At 40.3% G+C, this 22,229-nt stretch overlaps 2 protein-coding genes across 5 annotated transcripts; both read right to left on the bottom strand.

Annotated features, from left to right (window-relative positions):
• Nucleotides 1–1,130: 1,130 nt before the first annotated feature.
• On the bottom strand, nt 1,131–6,825 carry nsmce2 (NSE2 (MMS21) homolog, SMC5-SMC6 complex SUMO ligase). 2 transcript variants are annotated; one of them, XM_080767169.1, is made up of 6 exons: nt 6,480–6,825; nt 5,935–6,044; nt 5,625–5,778; nt 2,401–2,486; nt 1,618–1,724; nt 1,131–1,396 (listed from the first exon to the last, which is right to left on the bottom strand). In XM_080767169.1, exons 1-6 carry the CDS (start codon nt 6,592–6,594, stop codon nt 1,297–1,299), a joined length of 672 nt encoding a protein of 223 aa, XP_080623295.1. In that variant the 5' UTR covers nt 6,595–6,825; the 3' UTR covers nt 1,131–1,296. The 2 variants fall into 2 exon arrangements, with proteins under 2 accessions (XP_080623295.1, XP_080623296.1); XM_080767170.1 differs by having other exon boundaries at nt 5,935–6,041.
• Nucleotides 6,826–7,081: 256 nt separating this feature from the next.
• On the bottom strand, nt 7,082–21,833 carry washc5 (WASH complex subunit 5). 3 transcript variants are annotated; one of them, XM_080767734.1, is made up of 29 exons: nt 21,744–21,833; nt 21,350–21,597; nt 20,775–20,920; nt 20,468–20,552; nt 19,990–20,090; nt 19,625–19,817; nt 19,357–19,509; nt 19,108–19,221; nt 18,554–18,725; nt 17,821–17,948; nt 17,222–17,351; nt 15,806–15,918; nt 15,314–15,480; nt 15,051–15,126; nt 14,826–14,936; nt 14,258–14,398; nt 13,832–13,912; nt 13,121–13,222; nt 12,471–12,650; nt 12,239–12,363; nt 11,479–11,641; nt 10,821–10,923; nt 10,634–10,713; nt 10,346–10,449; nt 9,678–9,807; nt 9,471–9,567; nt 8,504–8,657; nt 8,164–8,251; nt 7,082–7,378 (listed from the first exon to the last, which is right to left on the bottom strand). In XM_080767734.1, exons 2-29 carry the CDS (start codon nt 21,533–21,535, stop codon nt 7,322–7,324), a joined length of 3,480 nt encoding a protein of 1,159 aa, XP_080623860.1. In that variant the 5' UTR covers nt 21,536–21,597; nt 21,744–21,833; the 3' UTR covers nt 7,082–7,321. The 3 variants fall into 3 exon arrangements, with proteins under 3 accessions (XP_080623860.1, XP_080623859.1, XP_080623861.1); XM_080767733.1 differs by having other exon boundaries at nt 21,350–21,817; XM_080767735.1 differs by having other exon boundaries at nt 13,178–13,222; nt 21,350–21,817.
• Between the last annotated feature and the right edge of the window lie 396 nt (nt 21,834–22,229).

Raw genomic sequence — 22,229 nt, 5'->3', positions numbered from 1 at the left:
CATTACTCCCTTTGTGTACATGACACAAATTAGGCCTTGTTGTGAAATTACTAGTGACATCACATAACCATGCTGAGTACATAACATGATTTGATTTAGCAAATGGCAGAAAGCTAATTCAAAATGACCTAAATTGGAGTCATGAATGACTCAAAATGATTTTGATTAGATGATGAATGATTAGATTTCTTAATTGGCAACATGCTTAGTGCTGCATGGTACAGAGCTGAGAGGAAAAACAATTAGTGAGCATCAGAAATCGTATATTCGAGAAAGCGTGACGTAAGGTTATTAAGAGATTAGCTTCACTAAGTTTCAAATCATCATAGACCTACGCTTTGTTCGTTGACTTTTTTTGAACAAAGTATTTTCAGTGAGAAGCAGTAGGGGACAGATTGAATCCCTCATGAGTCATGTGTATTCATATTTTAACAGCCCCCCCCCATTTCACAAAACTGTGCTTTCTGATTAATTCCCAGCCTAAAAAACCTACATCTTGTAAATTGTCATTTTGTTTTGACATTATGCCTATTTGATCATCGCTTGCGCTTGGCTCAGCTCAGCTCATCATTATGAACAATATGATAGCTGTACAGAAAAAGAGGCCCATTTCTGCATAGTCCAATCCTATTATACATCATGCCATGATCTGTTGCTCTTTCGCAATGTGATCAGGACTGTAGGATATTATACTATTCATTCTTCATGTTACCTCAATACCTCAAATTACATTTACTCTTTACTATTGCCTGCTACAGGACATACTATTCCCATGTGGAGGCTGCCTTCTTGTGGTTCTATTACCTTACTGCAATATCATAGAACACATTACATTTCTACTTTCTCAGAATATACGGTACATTTTGTCAGTTGTCTATGATGCATCTATGACATATGACTATTTTCAGAACCCCATATACTTCCACTATAAAATCTAAGTGAAATGTTTAAAAACACAACATATTGCCGTTTCTATCTCCTGAAAAGTAACTTCCACCCGACAAAAGCTCTTGCAGCGCCACACCGTAAAACTAGATGTTACAACTTTAGTTCTGAATTACAGTTAAACATATTAGTATATTATTACAGACTGACTGTACATTTATTGATAAACTGTTTTGTTACAAAAATACATTAAGAAATACATTAAATAATGAGATATAGGGAGAAATTCAGAACAACGAACGATAGCGAATGCACCTCCTGAACAAAATGTTGGCACTGAGTTCTAGAACAAAATAAAATTAGACAAATCTAGATCTAATACAAACACCTGTAGATTACCGTCCAGTTTCACTATCTCTTGTTTTTGTTCTGAATCCTTCTCCTCAGCACCTCGTCAAGGATCAGGTCAGACTCTTTCACATCTCCGTTCCCACAGCCGACAACAGGACAGCTAGAAAAGAGTTAAAGAGGAATGGTTCTGTTAGCAATGGAATTTCCTGTAGAATTAATGGATAGATGATAGATCATTGGGCTACTCAATCTCTCAAGACTGTTAACAGCAGAAACTGTAACCACTGCCCTAAACATGTAATGTTGTTTGCAGGAATCAAACACAGATGCACATGGGAGGAAGTGGAGGACGACCTAGAGAAGAAAGGGGAAGAGCCAAACCGAGTTTTCTTCTTCTGGCTGTGTCTTTTCCTGATCATAAGCAGGATGGCTTCTTCATCATAGGTGTGGTTACACTTCTTATTCTTCATTGGTTTCACCATTTCCATCTGGGAAAGAAAATAATGATTATCCAAAGGTTTTGGACATGATTTCCAGCCGAAAGCAACAATAATAACTACACTAAAAAGGCAAGAACATCATTCATTTTTTGTTCTAATAATAAACAGCATATTAAAAGGCCTAAACGGCCATTACGTTAACTAAACACCAAACACAATAACGATAAGGTTCCACAGTAATGAACGATAACATTCTGTAAACAGCACTGGACAGTCCAGCTACTGTATGTCAGAGTTCGCACACACACACACACACACACACACACACACTTCGCTGTCATTATAGTTGTGGTGCGGAATCGGTCATCAACTTCAGTTAGTTTTAAATGACATCGACTACATTATTGTGTTATACTGTACTGCTCAGTGTGAATGGCTCTTAAAAGAAAATGTGATAATGAATAATTCCATTTAACCACAATTAATTGTAATTATGTGCTTTTTCTGAGGCAACCTACAGTCACATGCTATTCATAGTCTATAACAAAACATGACTTAAGCTATATGTCCGTCTACCTGTGTGAGTATATATACTCTAAGGTCTACCTGTGTGAGTATATATACTCTAAGGTCTACCTGTGTGAGAGGGTCTACCTGTGTGAGAGGACATGACTTAAGCATTATGTCCGTCTACCTGTGTGAGTATATATACTCTAAGGTCTACCTGTGTGAGAGGGCAAGTTAAATTGACTTCGCTCTGAGTCACAGCAACGTCAACGTCCTCATCCGTCTCTTCTTCTGCTGCTGTGGCTGAAAACACATCGTTATCATTTTCAAATGACAAAATTATAATTATTATTAACGTTTGCGTCTCCAGTCTGGAAAAAAAACACCAGACCTTCAAGCAAACTGAGGTAAGATTTGATAAACAGTAAATTATATATATATTCCTTTACATTAATTCATACGCATTAATGATAAATTGACCACATATCCTGTTAACTATGGTGTCTGTCCCCCAAGGTTGGTGCTTGGCCCACCTAATCTTCTACTTCAGTGTTGTCAATCTACCACTATGTATACTACATATATTCACAAATCAAAACTATTTGTGAAGTGTATCTATCTATCTACACTACAGTATGTACAGCAACACTCACCATTCTCTACAACAAACTGCACTAAATAAATCACCCCCACTTGCCCAAATGTGATGACTTCCTCACATTTGTGATGACGGCTATGGCCGTTTTAGCCAAGGGGCCAGTGAGGCAACGTTGAAGCACTGGGCCCTAGTTGTAAGAGGAAGGACTGCAGGCGGACCCGTGTATTCATGACGCGGAAACCCCGTGCAGCTGGGCTTTAACATTGAGCGCTCGGTTGCACTTACGCATTTGGGCACCAAAATTTGGTGCCCAAATCGAAAAAAGGCGGAAGTAGACGGTCCTTCTGGGTGCTTCAAAACGCAACGAGCTTCAAGATTTTGTCTTATAGGCTGTTAACGGTACCATCACCTATTTTAGATTTTTTTTCAATATGTTCCACCACTGGGATTTCTTCTGGGACTTGTAATGTTGTTACTAATATACAAAAACTGTTGAAAGCACTTATGTTGCAATTTGTTTGGGTAAATTTCTCAAAATGCCTGCACTGGATATAATGAACAAGAAAGGGAAGCCATTTGCAGAGTTGGATGACCCAGAATCATTGGCTTCACGATTTTGCATTTTTGGTGGATATAACAGAGCACTTAAAAATAAAATTGCCTAATGTTAACATGCAAGGCCACAGAAACATTATTAAGGAAAACTACAACAGCATCCGTGCCTTTCAAATTAAATTAGGTTGGGAGATGCAATCTCAGAGCAATCAAGCTCATTCACTGGCCCTCTCTGCAGTCTGTGCGTGTTGCTCATGGGAATAATTATAACAAGGACAGGTACATGGATAAAATAATTGGCTGAAAGTGAGTTTCTGAATAGTGTCAAATTACTCAGCTTGAGAAGGAAATATTGCTCTTTTGGATGTTCACAGTTCACCATCAATGCAGCATAAGATGAGCTGGAGGAAATTGTAGTTCTGTAACTCGGTTTTTAAAACATAAGATGTCAAATTGGGTCTGGAGGATTCATTCTATCAATACCTAGGCTGGAACCAAAGTAAGATGACAGACTTTGCCTTAAAGATTGTTTGCACATTGACCATAACATATCTTTGCGAGCAGTCTTTCTCCATAATGAACATTAACAAATTCATACTGCGCTTGCAAATGAATACATCTACAGTAAATTACATTATTAATTGAAATTCACAACTGCCCAGAAACTGGGCTGTGATGTTTTTAATGTCAGGTGTCTAGAAGCAGCATGAGCAAGTGAGAAATGTGACACTTTAAGGTGCACTGCCACTGTGACATGTAAACAAAACTCATAATAAAATATTGAGCATAGATATTAAAAGAATAGATGCCTCATTGGCCGCTGCAGTTCGTCGGAGCCATGTGCGTCGAAGGAGGGGCGGAACAATTTACACTGGGGGAGAAAGTACGGCGGAAGTGTGGAAGACACACTACGTCACGCTGCCACTCAAGTGATTACTGGTTAATCACAGCGCATCTTTTCCGGGACTTGTCAGAACCGAACATGCACTCTGTGGCGCATGCTCATGCTTCCATGGTGCTTCTCAAGGAATCTCTGGCCCTCCCTTGAGCACACACGCTCCAGAGCCCTCCCTTGAGCACATGTGCAACAGAGCGTCTACCTTTATATGTCTATGATATTGAGTGTGATAATACTGTGATTCATGGGTATTTTTGACTATTCTGTTACTGTAAATGTGGTCACTTCAAGGAAATTCAGGCTTCCAAAAATTGGGTGCAGTTGTGTAGCCAACATTTATAATTTGTTTTAACAGGTCTACATTTGTACTATGTCTGCAAAGGTTTGATTTAAAATGCTTTAATGGAAAGGGTGAAGCTCCCAAAACCTAGGCTATGACTGAAATAAATGTAAATCATATGAAGGCAACCGATCTGTTCCATGACCTAAAAAGGTTGTTTGACACCCATCCAGTGGTTCAAGGACCACCAAATACATGAAAATATTTGAGAATCACTGGTCAAAAATAGCTGATAAAAAGTGGTTACATTAAAATTGTTCCTAATTTTAATGAAAGAACCCTCTCAAGAATCCCCACTTTTGAGAACCGGTGCTCTAGTCTACATGCTCCCACTTGGACACGCTGTAATGACAAAAGACAATATTTGCTGCCACCCTCTCCACTAGCCGCAATTTGCAAAACTAGATATTTTATAATGGATTGAATCTACAGTTGCAACCAGTGGTGTAATGCTCATAGAACGCAGTACCACGGCATGGTACCAATACTTTTTCACACTCTCGCAGGTATGCCACGGTATGGTGCACGCTAAAACGCGTCCCCTAAGCTTAGCGTCTGTTGGGCAACCCAGTCAATGGAGCTCTTGCCCAGGCTAGGCTGGGCTGCTGAAAGACAGGAGGTGAGAAAAGAAATCGGCTACTCCAACAACAATATAAATTGCTGTAATGCAAGCTTGGATTATGCTCTTTCAATCTGCAAAGCATTTGATTCATACAATTCCACCGTAGACATGTTATGAGCTACTTTCTGTCCAGAAATTCCGTGCAGGTGATTATTTTTTCGAAATGTTGGAGTTTGGTTTCACTGAACGGCCCTGCGTACCACCCGTTTTGAATTTGCACATAATGTAAGAGGCAGCAGCACGATGCATTAATGAAAACGAGTGCTTCCAAACACCAACACTTAGAAAAACCTTAACCCCTCCTACGTTGCTCTACCAGCCTACGCCCTCCGATACCTCAGCCTTATTTGATTGTTTAGAATATATAGAGTTTAGAGTATAGTTTAATATATTATTAATAATGTAGATATACATTCTGCAGTTCTTACCATGGAGAGACCTTGAGATCATGGCTTCCTTGAAGGCAGCCACTTTCACATGGCGTCGCAGGTCGTTATCAGGAAGATTGTGTATTTTCTCTGTAAACTGTTCTCTCACAGCGGCTGATAGCCTGAACATTGCCTCTGGTGGCTGCTCACGAGCCTACAGAGGGAAATAAATGTTTTTAAACTACTCCACAAGTATTGATAACAATTTACTCTGTAACATATAATTGCCATAAGCACCAAATATATTTTTTTTTAAGGCAGGGTGACTTATTCAATGGATGAGGAAAACAATTAGTCAGTCAAATGTCACCTCTGTAACCTGCTGTACAGTGTCAACAAAGTAGTTGATGTCTCTATCCAGCTTGGCGCACTCCAACACCATGTCCTCCAGTTTCTTGATGCCAGATTTATCCTCTCCTGCTACAAAATGAAAGTGGCAATGAATGAATATGTGGCCGATGCAGATGAAATGCATTGTCTGCACATTGTGCACGGCTAAAAACTGACAGCACATATAGTAACACGAGTTGAAGAATACAATGAATAGAGAACCATGTCGCCTATAAGCATTACTGTGAAAGATACGCATAATGAGGGACTTCAGTTGCTAGGGGAGGGGATATCCCTGGTAAGCACTGACTGGACCAGGGCTAGGGGAGGGACAGATATAATTTGCTCTGGTTGAGATCGGGGTCAGTTTATTTCGTGTCAGCTACTGATATTCACCAACCAACACTGTAACAGGAGGAAATACAGTTGGACCTGCGTTTAAAATGAAAAATAAATAATAAATGGGCATTGTTTGAGCGAACTACTGACATGTCTGAGAGATATATGAACTTAAGTTTAACTTACTGTCGGCTTCGGCCAGGTCCATAGCCACGTCTGTTAGAATGTCCATTCCAGTCCCAATATCCATCTGACATTGTTTCAGACTGTTCACAGCAGCTTTGACCGAGCTTAAAGTCATGATCACACACACCTCCTGTTAGGTTACTTGAGTTTAGTAGAAAATGTTCGACAAGCCTCGCACGCTGACTCTTGTTTGCTTGCAACGAATAGTAGTGCAAAACAACTACCCTACTAGCAATGTATAAGTGGAAAGTAGTACTCAATAACAGTCTTATTTGATGTTCATTTTAAGTATAACTTATTACAGCCATTCTTGCAGCAAAATGAGCAAAAGCAGGAAGACCCGGGAACAATATGAACGTCTCGGTGCGTAAGTTACGTACGGAATGCGTCATCAGTATAAACTTCCGTTTAGTTCTATGGTCCAAAATAAAAGCTCTGAACCCGAGCCAATATTATAACCGTCTAGTCTAAATCTATGCCCTCTCTATCTATGTACCGGCGGTATATAACTCATTGACCCAAACATGACTTTACATTATTAGCCTTTTGCAGAAAGTAATTAAATAATAACGGAAACAACAAAACAGAATGATTAGGTCAGGAATTAAGATTTATATAAAAAAAACACTGAATTTAATTTAGGCATTGCAATGGCACAAAGCAACAGTACAGTAGGCCTACACAATGTTGGCATAAATTGGTTATTTAGTAACGTTTTTATATCAATTTACAATTTTATATTAATGCTTGAAGACACTATTGGTCAAAAAAATTCTTGAGTAGAAAATCAACAGACAAAAGCATAAATGTCATCAGTCCTGGTGACAATTAAAGCTTGATCTTCACAGTATAGTCCTGAACTCGTCAAAGATGAAACTGGGCACATGGGCTTCAGCCACCTTTAGAAAAACAGAAACAAGAAATATACATTTAAACAACGTCTGCTAATCATTTCATCCATTGATCACGCGTGAGTGTATAGTCTATGTGTGTGCATGTCGCGCAGGGCCAGGGAATAATTACCGTCTGATAAAACCTAGTGTCCTAGACTACAGCACTGCCTACAACATATGACACACTATATTAAAAAGTACAAGGTTCTGGGTGACCCGATAGCCAAGCAGTTAGGGAGTCAGGGACGGTGGTCACTGGTGCATATCATGTGGGTGCAAAAGGCCCTGATCAGCGAGCAAGTTTTGATTGATTGATTTAATATATTATTAGACAATATAAAAATGCAAACAGCACAAGGTAGTCAGGAATTTTGGTCCAAAAGCATTTCCGAAGACCTTGCGGTCTCGTTTCCATTCAGGTCCCATGTACTCACACATATACAGTCATGAACAATAATCTAAAACAGCAATCGATCACCTGCTCTCCCTCTGACCTGCTGACAAGTGAAAATTTAGGCCTGTTTTAAAGGAGGCCAGTGATTTGCTTGTTTTATGGGAAGACGGCAGAGCATTCCACACCTGAATAGCAGTGCTGCGGAAGGTGAATTTACCCATATTTGTGGGTGGCACCAGATCATTGTTTCCGCTCCCTCTAGTATTGTGGCTGTGGGTTCTTGGTTTGATTCCCGACTGGTCGGGCAATTTGGTGCATGGTTCCTGTCACTCTAATTGTCAGTCAATAAAGGTTTAAAAATGTCATTTGGAAAATGGTGCAGTTGTAAATGTCAAACCTTGCGTGGCAGTTTTGTGTACTTCACATAGTCCTCCAGAAACATCAGAGCTCCCACAACATCAGCAGGCATGTCAGGGATCTTCTGACTGCAGTGGAATTGAAATACCGGTAAATAACAAAATATGAATTGAGACAAATTATTAAATATACTTTATAGTACTCAAGATCAAATTAAATGTATACATGATAAACAAATCAACTACTAAACTTTCAATGGCATGACAATGAAGTTTAAATTGTTTTAAAGTATTATACATTTTGAATAAAGTGATCAACTTTAAATCAACTGAAAATGTTCTGTAATATTAGCAATATGTCCAAAATAGCAGTTTTGCTACCTTGTACACTGTTCCATTATGGAACGGATGAATTGACCAATGAGAGCCAAGAACTGCTCCGTGTATCTGGAGTGGAACTGCTTGAGAAGGGTGACAAGGCCCAGTACCAACGGAGCCCAGTCCACTGGGTCTGCAGCCTTCCTGCACGTCATGCCTAGTGAAATGAGAGACGGAAAAACTCTGGTGATTCATTTGGGTTACAGACTTACGGTATTATAGCTCCAGTTTATGCAGCGATGTCCCCCGACTGTAAAATAGTGGGTGGCGTTCCTTGCAGGAACATTGAACGGTGTAAAGTTGATGAAAATCAATTTGTGTGTATTATGCTTTAGCCCAAAACAGCAAATATGAAATTATATTTATAAATGAGTATTAAGATTTAAGGCACCTGAGATATTAGGACTAGATCTTTTAATAGGATTAATACAAGTATCCAGGTTTAATCTTGAACAATCCTTTCTAAGGCCCCCTACACACTGCACGATATTTGCTCCAATTATGCTGTCGGGGAGCTTTTTTGGTGCTTGCCGACAAAACCCCCGACCTGATGCAAGATCGGGCTTTGATCGGCAAGGTTTTGCTCGCTGTGTGAAAGGCTCTGCGAGAAGATCCAACGGCGATAAATGCGCTGGCCGATGCCTTGCCGAGAGTTTCTGAATATCTAGCAGGTTTGATATTTGACTCTCTCACCGACTGGACATATCAGCAGTATGAACAGGGTTGCGACCGCACACCGAGACTTTAAAAGTCCTAAAATGTGTAGGGGTAGGGGCCATTAGGAAATACACTGAATGTTATCAATCAACTCATAAATAGTTGGTGAAGTTCCTACATAAAAGGTCATCATTATTGAACCCCATTTTGCCATTGCCAGAGTGCTAAACATGATAACACAACTAATACATTAACTTATCAAGAGTATTTATAGCTGAAATCCCAAACTGACTTATAATAAATACTCACTCACCTTGATTTTTACTATACTGTAGTTTAGGCAGTTGAGCAATGATAAATAGGAAGTTGATGATTGGGAAATAGGGGAGGCGCTTCGTGGTGATATAAATCTGTAAGATACGTCAAGAAAAATAACAGTTAGACCTAACTTTCATTCACTATTCTTCTTCTTAAAATGAATATTGAAATCAAGATTTGGGTAAATGTCCAATATCCAAACCTTGTTGAGTGGATTGTGGATGCCAGCACCTTCCAGGTAGGCAGTGATCTCATACAACAAAGTGTTTTCCTCCTTAGGGTAGGGCAGAGAAGGGTCCTGGTAGTGAGCTTCAATATCTGCAAGGAGAGACCTAAAAAAACAGTTTTGTGGTATCATCTTAATTTTTAGGTTTTAACGTGCTTATGTCGTACCTCAGGACAGGCATTGCTGATGATGCCTCTTCTAGATATGCTTTGGCCACAGAATAGCTTGCTGGCGCTGCAGTTAACGTCTATAATAAATTGGGCTGATTGGCAAACATCCCAACTGACCGAGAGGGTCTGTACTTGGCCTATTATTATGACATGGTTAATATAGTTAAGTCATATTTCTGCGTCCTATAATAAAAATGTCTGCACTTTGGCCATTAGTGTGTGCGGCCACTTCGTCTTTTAAGCATGGTAAGTGTGACCTTACCATGCAGGGAGTTGTGTGACTGAATTGCTGTAGGCTACTAATTTCGATAAAAATAAATGCCCATAAAAAAAGACAGTACCATAGACTGACAGGAATGGGGAGATATTTGACTCTGAACACCCTCTAGTGGAGGAACACCACGTATTGATTAACATGAGTGACAAAAGGGAGCATGCATATGTGAAGTTACAGTAAATTAGGTGAGACTTTACTTGTTTAGGTTTTCCAGAGCAGCAGCCAGGTGTTTAGAGTCAAACTTGCACGAGTAGTTCAGCTCATTGGCTATCTGCTGTCTGAGAATTTGCATCTGGCCAACCTGCAAAAAACCGGTATGCTACTTTTAAGATTTAATGTTACATGGCATGACCTTGTTATAACTGTAGATTACAGCACACAGTAGAAAGTTAGAAGAAATAACTCAATTCAGTTTAGTACAGTACTTGCATTTAAGTCAAATATATCTATTTGTCTATTGATGAACATACTAACAGAGACCATACCTTCATTATTGCCTCCAAATATGACCCCCAGATCTTCTGTGTTTTGGCCACAGCATTGGCATACACTTTGCTAGCATTAGCTAACAGAGAAAGACAAACATAAATGAGGTTGTTTAATGACTGATTATAAGATTATTATTAGTATACGATTCTTGGTTATTGTATTTTCGCTAAGCCAATTACCTACCCACAATGCCCTTCACTGGGTTGACAGCAGACAGCATGGCCTTGAAGACATCCACCACAGCTTTGTCCTTCAGAATCACCTTCTGAATCATCATTAGGAAATTCTGATGGGAAAAATGGTTTTATTCCGTCTGCCTGCAGTTTATTTCTGACCGCTCGCTCCAACCAAAGTTTAAGTACCATCTGCTCCAGCAAAATGTCCTTAGGGACGCATATACAGAAACACACAGAATGGCCATTACAGCACCACAGACAGTGACACAGTGGATTGGGTTTACTCCATAACGTGAACCGTGAATGCTGAACTAACAGTTCAATATCGTGAATTTTGTGTACCACAGCTGAGATAGACAGACACCACTTGTAAGCTTAACATCCGTATGCAGAGCTTAAAACAACTAAAAGCAAGCTGCATGAGTTTTATTGCTGCAAAGTAATGTTCTTTGAGACAATGCGTTTTTCCCTTGAAAGGCAGACAAGTCTGAATATAAAAGCTTTATTATTATTTTGAAGCAAAAACAGAGTTTACAACCAAATCGTGTGCTAACTGAAACGTTGTATAGGATCCCAATCTTAATCTACATTCTACACACTAAACAGACGATCCAATGTTGTGTTTTTGAAACCTACTTGGGTGTATTATTAATCAGGCTAATTACCTGCAGTTCCTTAACAATCATGAAGCAGAGTAGGCGATCCAGTCCGTTGAGGCCAAAGGTGCCCAGAGTGTCCTGGATTTCAGAGAACAGCCGGTTGTTGGTCACTTCCTGGTGGCTCTTCAGGTCATACCAGGTGTTCATCTGGTCAATGTAGCAGGTTACCCTGGGGATATTCAGGTGGAGCAATACTTACCCAACAGCTAATAAACAAGTTACCCTGGGGATATTCAGGTGGAGCAATGCTTACCACACAGGCAACTAATAAACACTGGCGATGTTCAGGTGGAGAAATGCTTACCCAACAGCTAATAAACACTGCAGGATCTGTAGAAGCTGTAAGCTTTATTCATAATCCAGTTTTCAGTGAAGAGGTCACCATCGAAAACTACAACATGACGTCACGCAGTGGTGGTCACCGCTCACACAACACATCTCTCTGTTTTTACTAACCACTGTTTCGGTGGTCACCTCTTCACCGAAAACTGGACTATGAATAAGGCTTAAGACTAAATGCTTAAAACTTCAAAACAAATCCCATTGTTTAGAAGCGAGGAGATCAATAAAGGTGTATTTCTGTGAAATAATTATGTGAAGCGCATCATTACACTGGGGTGTACCAAATGTATGAGCAATGATATGGATCAATTCGGCCGTCAGAAGCAGTCTAGTTTGCATCTGATATAGTGAGTCATTGGAAATAAAAATAACTAAAACAATATATTGTTAACAATAATAATATTAGTACTCTGAAGAATCTTACTTGGGATCAGTGATTCGGAGGATCTCTCTGCAGAGGCGCCCGATGAAGGTGGCAGACTCATCCACGGAGGGGAACTTGGGAATAGGAATGTGGGTGGACTGATGCACACTTTGCCAATCCTGGATCTAGAAATAGGTAAGTTGGGCAACCAGTCAAATAAGTCAAATCAACCACAGAAGTGAAATACAATGGCTCTTTGAAAACACAACCAACCATTTTTTTGGGGTCTAACCTTGGTTCTGAGGAAGCTGTTGCACTCTTGCTCTACGTTGTAGTTGATGATGCGCGACACCTCCTCCTGCCAAATCTTGAGACCATAGATACTGACATAGTCCTGGATGTACTCGAAAGATCTGTAAAAGCCATCCATGGTGGCTGCCATGTCCTTCAGCTTGGGCATCAACTCACTGGGCTAATGGAAAGAAAAGGTTTGATTTTCATTTCAGCACCTACTATAAATTATATAACTTTCTTATTCCCTGTTTTATTAGATTTTATCTTCTATAACAGGACCAGAAAACACTGATTCACATTATCCATGTCCTGGGATTAGTCAATAACCATTTGATATTACTAGTACTAATCAAGATGAAACCTGTCCATTGTAGCACAGATCAATAGATTTATATGACCTGCAAGATTACAGTAAGACTAAAAAAGAAAACATTAATGTTGACAAATTGTACATATTGTTTATTGTGAATTAAGTTAAGGGTATCAAGTAGGACTTTCCACGCAAAAAAACGATGTATAGAAAATTAGAAATATAGTACCTCTCAATCATCATTAATGATCCCGCTGTAAGTGTGGGCGGTGTCTGTATCTGCAGAGACCCTTCCGTCTACTATTCATTATAATTTTAAACAACTTAAGATGTCTGACCTTAGCTTTAGGGTTAAAGATGAGTCCTTTGTGCAGAGCATACGCCACTCTCCTCACCAGCTCCTTCCTGATGCCATCCTCTAGAAGCTTTTTAGGGTCCACCTAATGGCACAATAAAATATAACATACTATCAGTGAACTTTTTAACCACTATCGGAAAGCCTACACACAAACCGTGACTGCATGTTAGAGAGACAAGGTCCATAAACCATGGAATAAACATAGCTACAATTGCTAACTCATGTGTCATTATTAATAATACAGTTTGTATCCTCATCCTGTCCTATTTCTATTGGTCCTGTATTATCCTTCCTTGTTAGTTGTGTTATTTAGATTTAATAGATGCTGGTGTACTTGCTATCCTAATAATTAACTTTGTGTGTGCTATACACACGTTCTTAAATAAATACAAATACAAAGTAAAATAAATCTTAATATTTTGCAGCACATACTTGTTTTCTTAGAACTGTAATTCCTCAACCACTTGTCGACCACCGACTATTGTCGACAAACATCATGCTCACAGCACAATACAACATGACAAGTTGTGAACTCGTAGATCTGCTATTTTCAGCATGTGATATGACAGCATATTCCAAGTATTAATCAGTCATAAAGTTTGGAGCATTTACTCCAATCTTACACTTCTTAAGTCGCTCTGCATAGGAGCATCTGCTAAAATGCCTAACTTCAGATGATTACAGCATTTACCTTGATGATCCCAACCAGTGTAGTTTTCATCATCAGGATCCCCTCAGTGAAAATGGAGATAGCATGGGTGAGTTTCGCCACCTGTAATAATGTGAAACACAAACGGGATGTTTAGGCCCACACATAACATGATAATCTACCCGTAATCTATCAGATAGTCAAACAGGCACAAAGTGAGTATAGCAGCCCAGTAAATTCATCTTTTCAATTTAAAATCTAAATGTGCCTACAAGGGGAAATTGGAACATTTCATCTAGTAACTACTTTGTTGTAATGAGTGATTATATTTACCAAGTTTACTTCTCTGTTATATAATAATAAAATAGAAAATAATGTTTATATACTCGCAAAGATGTCTGTGTAATGACATAGTATAATGTCCGTGTCTGCATGGTAAACCACAACTTTAACAATATGCTGCTTCACCTCATAACGAGCCCCCAGCTGAGAGTAGTCCTTCAGCTTGTCCTTGTCCAGCCGTGTGGGCACCTCCATGATGTCATGGATCTGTAGTTTAATGATCTTGGCCAGGGAGGTGAACATGCTCTCTGGGATGATCTGCAGTACCTGCAAACGGGGGGAGGAAAAAGTACATCTGCTGAGCATGAACAGGAACGTCTGCCTGAAGGATTGGAGCTGCAACAAAAGATGCAGAAGCAGCTGGCTTATTAGCATGCTAGCTGATTAAACTTGTCTAGCGCAGTAGGATTTAACACTCCACCAGTGACAGTAACTCCCATGGGCAGATGACAGAGTAGTAGGGAATCATGTCTTCTGCCCTAAGACTTAGACTTAAGTTATGCATCTACAACATGGTAGAACAGATGTTTGAAGAAGCACTGGTCCAGCTAGTTCCAGATTTTGCAACTCGGGTTATGTGTATATTTTATTTAAGATTATATTATACATTATTATCATTAATGACATTAGAAAGAGAGATCAGTGCTGTAATACCGGTATGTAAATACTGGGTGAAATCATAGCCTTACTGTACCTTTCTGACATAAGCCACCAACTCTCCAGAATAGAACTGGGAAACACTCAACAAGTCAGGGCTGTTGGCCTGGTTGATACGCAGCAATGGAAGGTCCAATGCAGATGCCAGCTGGTCACAATAAAATAAAATGAATTAAAATGTATAGTATACTCCTGAAACTTCAACAGAAGAAAGTAAAAAATATCTAGACATGCCCACGTTTATGCAGTATCCGGTTCTAACCTTCAGAAACGTGGCTCTCAGTTTGGTGACCATGGATGGATTGACTCTAATGCTCTCTTGCATTATTGATGTGAAACTGCAAAGAAAAAAAACTGCTGTGATGAAAAGCGTGCAATATATATGAATTAATGCTTGTTTAATGTTCAACAACACCCCAACGCCAGCACATTGGTATTCCCGTATTTTAACAAGAACATTGTTCGTCCATGCATTGAACAGCTATCTGCCAAATATAAGCCTCTAAATAAATATATATTCAGTACCTGTCGATGATCTGCCATGCATAAGACAAGTCTCCTACTATCTGCATGGTAATTAGGACTTCCTCCTTGATGTTGATGGTACGGATCATCTGGTGAAGGAACTTTCTGGTGTCAGCCAGGAACTGACACACCTGAAGATTGGATTCCAGCTGATGGAACTCCTGGACCTGGAGACAAAAAGAGAAAAAAGATAACTGTAAACAATGCAGTTATCATGGATGTAAAGTAAACAGAGATGGAACTACACCGTTTAAAACAGGTTAGCGCCCATTACATTTCTAGCTAGTGAGGACAACACACACACACACACACACACACACACACACACACACACACTTTCCTGTTTTCACAAACCTTATATATACAGTACAAGCTAACATCACATTAAAAAGTGGGAAAACATCACTGCATGCCACTTACATATGTGCGCAAACCTGTGTACCAAGATCTGTACTGGGGACAGCTTGGATGATAGACCAGTATATTACTTACCTCAACCAGGGCCTGAATGAGCTGTACAGTTTTCCTGCCGGCAGCTGTAGAGTCCTCATAGTTCAGGGACTCAATCTGCTTCGAGATTTCTCTGAACCAGGCCTGTAAATTCTCTGTGGAGAGCAGGGCATTGAACAGCATTATGCCTGTGCTAGCTAGGAATACTGGAGAACTCGGGTCGCCGACTCTTCTTCATCTTTGCCGAGATTTCTTCCCCTTTCGCCGACTCTTCGTCACTTTCCGGTCCGAGTTCTGTCTGAGAACTCGGACGGAAAGTGACGAAGAGTCGCCGAAACGGGAAGAAATCTCGGCACTGGAGCGCGCATCTAGCTACTGCATGATGATCATGCACGCTGATCAGACAGCAGATCAATAAAAGCATGCAAAAGCATTCAGCTTTCACAAGTGTGCCCATATAGAGAAGGAAAATAATTAAGAATTCGGTGGCATTTCTCTCAGTCCCTGTCGCAGGGTAAACAAAACGTCATATAGCACATGGCTAATTGTACCGTGCCAGGGAGGAGGAGGAGGCGGAGCGGCTGTAACTTTCTCCAGGCCAATAATGGATTTAATCATTCCAAATAGGTCTCCATTCATTGCTACGGTCGACATGCTCGTCTCACTGTCACTCGCTTTTAGTTTTGACTAACGCAGGAGTTGGATAGTTGAGATTGTAGAGCTTGTAGATCTGTCTGTTTTTGCAGCTCCGGTGTCAGGGTAACAATAAGAAAAAATTATAGGCAGAGATGAAGTGAAGTTGAACAGCCAAGCAGCAGCAAGCTACGCTACGCTAAGCTAACATCACCACCACCATGGCTGGTGTTGTGTTAGCTTAGCAGCTAAGCCTTAGCTTCTTGCAATGCTATAGCGTTCTCACTGCGGTCTCACGGTGCAGGCACTGTGGGCTGCTGCTTGGAGAGGAGAGGCTACAGGCGGCTCAGCGGCTGCTATGACCAAATTGATTGTGTGCAACATGACAACTGTTTTAAAGTATTGTACAGTGACAACTATTGAAACTTTCAAACACTGCGGTCCACCCAGCTCCACCCCCCTGGCTACAGCAGGCAGCCAGCAGTGAGCCTGAGCACCGCGTCGAGCGTTGTTTCCTTCCTGAAAATGATCATTATCATCGCTCCCGTTGACTTTCATTCCCGTCCCGTCCCGATCACTTGATTAATATTTGCTGAAAGTGCCCCGAAACGTGGAGAATATTCGGCAGAATCTGAAGAAGAGTCGTCGCGCGGCGAATCTTCTTAAGAGTCTGCCGAATATTCTCCACGGTTTGCCGACTTGTCTTGAGAAGTCGGCAAAAAGGGTAAATCCGCCGAGTGTTCTTGTTACCCTAGCTAGAGCTATGCATGTTTGTATGCGTTTTAATTAGCGGTACATATAGACTATATAGTTAGTGTATCTCACCATTTTTCTCTACTCTGGTGAGAGGCTTGACCCCAGAGAAGACCTCAGCCAACTCAGTCATTCTCTCTGATCCCTCCTTCTTATAGCTCTCCCACTTTATCTGTTTCTCTGACAGCATCTGCTTGAACATCTGGAGAAGGGACAGCCCATATGGAGTGTTGGCATAGCAATGATTAGTCAAAGCAGATGTGTAATTAGAACATAAATAAATGTATGTCCTTTTATAATGATATGCTCTTTCATATGGCAATATCTTATGGCAATTGACAAAGAAAACCTTGTACCAACTGCAGTTAATTGATTCGTCACCATTAGTCACCATTTTGGAAAACATTTGGCATTATCTCCACTCGTGTAATATTATCTATACATTTCAGACAGTCTGTCCATGTGTCAACTTTTGGACTATTTATGGAGATCCCAAAACTATCCCTAGATGGTGTGTCACACATAACTGACGTAATACACTGGCCTTCAAGTATTCTGATAACACACTGCACTAAGTACCCAATATCCCAACATGTTTGGGGAAACTAAACAGTAATTAATCTCCCTTTTTTAGATGAGATATACATTATTAGATGAGGATAGACTCTCACCTCTTTAAGTGTGAACTCGAATTGGGCAGTGTCTAGCAGGAGTTGGAAGAGAATCTTGGGGTTGTACTTGGAGTCGTTGATCACTTGGTCTTTGATTTGTCGCAGACGTTTATTGTTTGGGTCATAGGCTGAAAGACAGACAGGCGGTGACTCACTTGAATAACGTATTTTTTGCTAAAATGTCCTTTCGATCACTTTTTGATTGATTTTCAAAGGGCTAAAACTTTCTTCATTAAATTCTCTCAAAATTACTTTGAGCACAGAGGCAATCTATTCTATGATTTTCCCTTCCAGTGGTTTTAGAAATGGAGGTGAAGGGATCAAAACTGATATAGCTCAAACTTATTGGACCCAGCCATGTCTGAAATTCAGACCGTTCGTTTCCCAATTTTAGCTACCAATAAAAAAAATATACAAACATTTCCTTGACGTGGCCAAGTCAAGAGAAACATCACAAGACAATACATGAGCTGCCTAAAATGGAGCCACCAGGACAAAGCTTGCACCACCTAAATCAAATTAGGAAATTAGTTTATGAGATTATGGCATATTAACGTGCAGCTTCACAAACTAAGAAGCTATAAATAAATACATTTCTGAATACTCAACGTATGGTGGTCATTTTGGCCTGCGGCCACCACCCACTTTGAATTTTGGCTCAGGAACCTCTGTGTCAAACTGTTGGAGAATCATGTGAGCTGAGATCCTCATTCTTGCCTATAGCAGTCCTCACCTGACTCTGCAGTGTGCAGCATCAACCAGCGGATGGCAACATTGCAATCCCTCAGACAGTTCAGCAGTTTGGGGATGTTGTCCAAAATTATTTCCTCTCTGAGGAAACCTTCCTTTAGTAGCTGCTGTACCTGGGGCTTCAGAGTCTCCATGCTAGCTGCATAACGAGTTGCCTACATGCAGATGGGTTATGGGTATATCATTAAAGGGACCTTTCAATATGGATAATATTCACATTTTTAGTAGCCATCTCTCATGTTCATGAACAGAGCCAACCAATCATGTCACAATCAATCACCATTTTAACATTTACACTTTAAGTTGAATTCCAGGGTTATATAAAGTCAAAATGGAAAGTCATTTTACAAACAAAAACAATCAATAGATTAACAATACCACGCTATGGGTAAGTATATTTGGATGAAAACACAGGTGTGATGGAAAGGCGCGTAAAACCGTCATTACTCTCTCTGAGAGTAAACTAGTAGTTCCTACTTATTCAGCATTAGGCAGCACTAAGATACATGAGATCAATAGGTTAGTGTTTCATTGAACCTGCTCCTTGATGTTCGCAGAGTCCAGGGTGTAGTTGAGGGCAGTCTTGGCCGCTTTATATGGTTCCCAGGCCTCAACCAGGTTAACTGTGATCCCCATATAGATACTGATCACCTACAAAAAAGAACACATTTGCACTTGCCACTTACACATGTAATTATTGTACTGCTAGAAATTGTCAAACCGCTATACTAACTCCTTTCCTGGTTGTTTGAGCTCAAATGCTTTTGGAAATATCAAGGGTCTTACCCAGTTATCAGGGAAGTACTTGTCCACTATCTCTCTCATCTTGGCCTGCTGGGTTTGAAGAATGGAGGGGGTGAAGTAGAGACAGACATACAGCATGGCTGCCTGGTTAGCCAGCGCTGTGCTACGATGCTCTGGCAGAGGGTAGGCAGATACCTAATAGACAAACGCATATAACAGGGTAAATACAAGAGAATAAACTAGTCTTTCATTTAATTAATTTGTTCAGGAGCCTTTGGCTGCCTAGTTTTCCGTCTAAACTTATTTTTACTTGGTTATAGATGTCATCCGAACGCAGCCTCCCAATGACCATGCTGATGAAAGTAGAGCTGATGGGGACCCTTTGGAAGAAGCTTTCTGGGTAATTGGCAGGGCGTTTTGCTCCAGGCTGACTCGAGAAGCCAGTACTACGCAGCAGCTTGCAGATGTCATCCAGGTTGGAGTCACCCGATGAACGGGCAGCACTGGACAAGAAAATATGAATTAGATTGGAAGAAAAGTCCATTAACATAGGTGCTGGTCTATAGGTTGGATTACAAATGTGTGTGTGTGTGTGTGTGTGTGTGTGTGTGAGATACATGATACTGTACCAGTAAGTTAGAAAGTTGTAAGCATGCATATGTTGTTTATACACACCTGTATCGATAATAGGACACCAGCATTCTCTCTCGAACCTCTCCTTCAATTTTCTGGTCAATGACCAGCAACATGACTCCATACAAGTAGAGAGCTTCACACTGAGTGAAGACAAAACATGGTGTTTGAATATTGTGCTGTCCAAATTTAGATTTTCATTTCACATTAATGTTGTCAACAAAATAATCGTGTTTTTGGTATTGGACATTGGAAGTTCGGAACATTACATTTCTTGTAGGCTTTTTAAACAAATATTGCACAGGGCGGATAAGACAAATAACTTAAAAAAAGGAAATACCAAGAAATGACTGTTGATACATACAAAGAAATGGCCGTTTTGTTACCAGATAATCCAAAAAAATTACTATGGCCAAAATAGGCCATATTTACACTTTTAAAATGTGTCATGTTCTGCTATTTCTTAAAATGTCAGAAAATGTTTCAACATTGTGATAATCACATAAGTATATGAACATACCAGTAATTGTTTTCCATCCTCATTAAGAAGCACAGTTTCCAGGGTCTGTTGAATGTAAACACCCTCATGTAGGTCATCCAAATACCTTAAAGAGAATAAATAATATAGCATCCAGTTGCAATGTAAAGTGTGTGTGTGTGTGTGTGTGTGTGTGTGTGTGTGTGTGTGTGTGTGTGTAACCAGAAATGGCACTTAAGAGGCTGACCATTCATTCTCAGTTTGTCCTTAAGACCACAACAGTACAGTACTTGAGTGTACCAAATTGAAGGGACCGAAGCAGGTTGGTGGTTATGTCCACTCCAGTTACCTGTTGAGGTCCACTATGTATTTGTGGACACTTTCGAAAGCAAGGTAGAATCGTGAGAGGATCTCAATGTTGTTTTCCCTGAATTCTTCATCCAGGTCCTGAAGCTCTGGTTTGGCTTCCATCTTCCCTTCATAGTACTCTGGCCCCTGGAGGAGGGCAGAAAATGGTGCTGATTTTTTCAAAGCAGCCTGGCAGCAGCAAGTCATGCCCAATGTACCTCAAACATCCTATAATATAATTAGTACATTAGTAATCTTCCACACAGGCCACAGTGACTACTGATCTCCTGTAATCAATTTTCCCAAAATATCGTATATTTGGCATGTGATGCCATCATGATTCATGTCAGATATATTATTTTCCATACAATCAAGGTATTCTAATTCTACTAAGATGTTTTCCATGTATGAAAAAATAAATAAGGTACATATGAAATCCAAAACTTATTCAGAGGTCACTGGCTATTTAGAAGTTCCCAATCAGCACGTGATAAATTATATTGATAACCCGTAGGTCTCTTGTATATAAAAACTAAATCGTTTGGGGACGGGTGTTTATTTAGCCCATGTTTGCACCTTGAAGTAGCTGAAGTCACATATGATGTCCCCGTATTTCTGCTGGTCGCTCTTATCCTTGAGCCTGAAGACTGTGGGGATGAACTCAGAGAGACGCAGCAGCTCTGCGATGATGGCATTTCCTCTAGATACGATATTGAGGATGGCCTGGCCACACAGGTTGTTTTCCGCAAGGAAGTCCAGCATTATAGTGGATGCTAATGCACAGCAACGAGCTCACTTCCCTGGAAATGGTCGCCTGGACACTCCTATGAAAGAACAAAAAAAGCTTTCATTTGAGATTTTCCCTGAATGATGCTGCAGCGCACAAACGTTCGTGGGACGGGTGCGACGTTATAGGGGTGGAAAATATCACGTTTGGATCCTGCGAGCTTCCCATAAAAGTAAACTCTACGTTTTTTATATCCTGACAGATTGTAAGCTCAAGATTCAAGCCTCAAGAAAAAAATTGGACGTTCTTCTTTTCAATTCCTGTTTACGTCGTCCACATGACATACCACATGACATGACTACCGTCAGGAGTAGCCTCGGTCCAGAGTGGGTTCCATTTCATTCCGTCAGCGCGCCGAGGAGGGGCGGTATAACAGAACAGCGCCAAGGCCAGAGCATAGAACTGGTAGATGTTTTAAGAAATAAAATAAATACAACATTATTATAGTAACGTTATGAATGCGATTTTGGAAACATTGTGTCATAGCATATGCATTTTTTACAATATACATGAGATCATGTACTTGAGTAACTTGACTGGACTGGAACTATGAAATGAATTCCCTGTAGATGGCGACAGAGATCCACACATGTAACTTGAAGGCGCTTCAGTAACAACCCTGAATTTCAGCTGGGGGTGGGTGTGGGAATTGAGAGAACTGAATCGATC

This window comes from Protomyctophum bolini (genome assembly GCF_963924005.1).
Source record: "Protomyctophum bolini genome assembly, chromosome: 7".
NCBI classification, from domain to species: Eukaryota; Metazoa; Chordata; class Actinopteri; order Myctophiformes; family Myctophidae; genus Protomyctophum; species Protomyctophum bolini.
The sequence above is the reverse complement of the archived record's forward strand: the minus strand, read 5'-3'. Positions and strand labels throughout refer to the sequence as shown.

What these genes read in the sequence shown, in the direction of transcription:
- nsmce2 (XM_080767169.1), bottom strand. Translation starts at nt 6,594, where the DNA reads ATGACTTTAAGCTCGGTCAAAGCTGCTGTGAACAGTCTGAAACAATGT. An exon ending in CTGTACAGCAGGTTACAGAG is followed by an intron (nt 5,779 to 5,934) that starts GTGACATTTGAC and finishes TTCCCTCTGTAG; the next exon opens with GCTCGTGAGCAGCCACCAGA. An exon ending in GATCTCAAGGTCTCTCCATG is followed by an intron (nt 2,487 to 5,624) that starts GTAAGAACTGCA and finishes ATGTGTTTTCAG; the next exon opens with CCACAGCAGCAGAAGAAGAG.
- washc5 (XM_080767734.1), bottom strand. Translation starts at nt 21,535, where the DNA reads ATGCTGGACTTCCTTGCGGAAAACAACCTGTGTGGCCAGGCCATCCTC. An exon ending in GTGTCCTATTATCGATACAG is followed by an intron (nt 19,818 to 19,989) that starts GTGTGTATAAAC and finishes TTTCTTGTCCAG; the next exon opens with TGCTGCCCGTTCATCGGGTG. An exon ending in AGTACTTCCCTGATAACTGG is followed by an intron (nt 19,222 to 19,356) that starts GTAAGACCCTTG and finishes TCTTTTTTGTAG; the next exon opens with GTGATCAGTATCTATATGGG.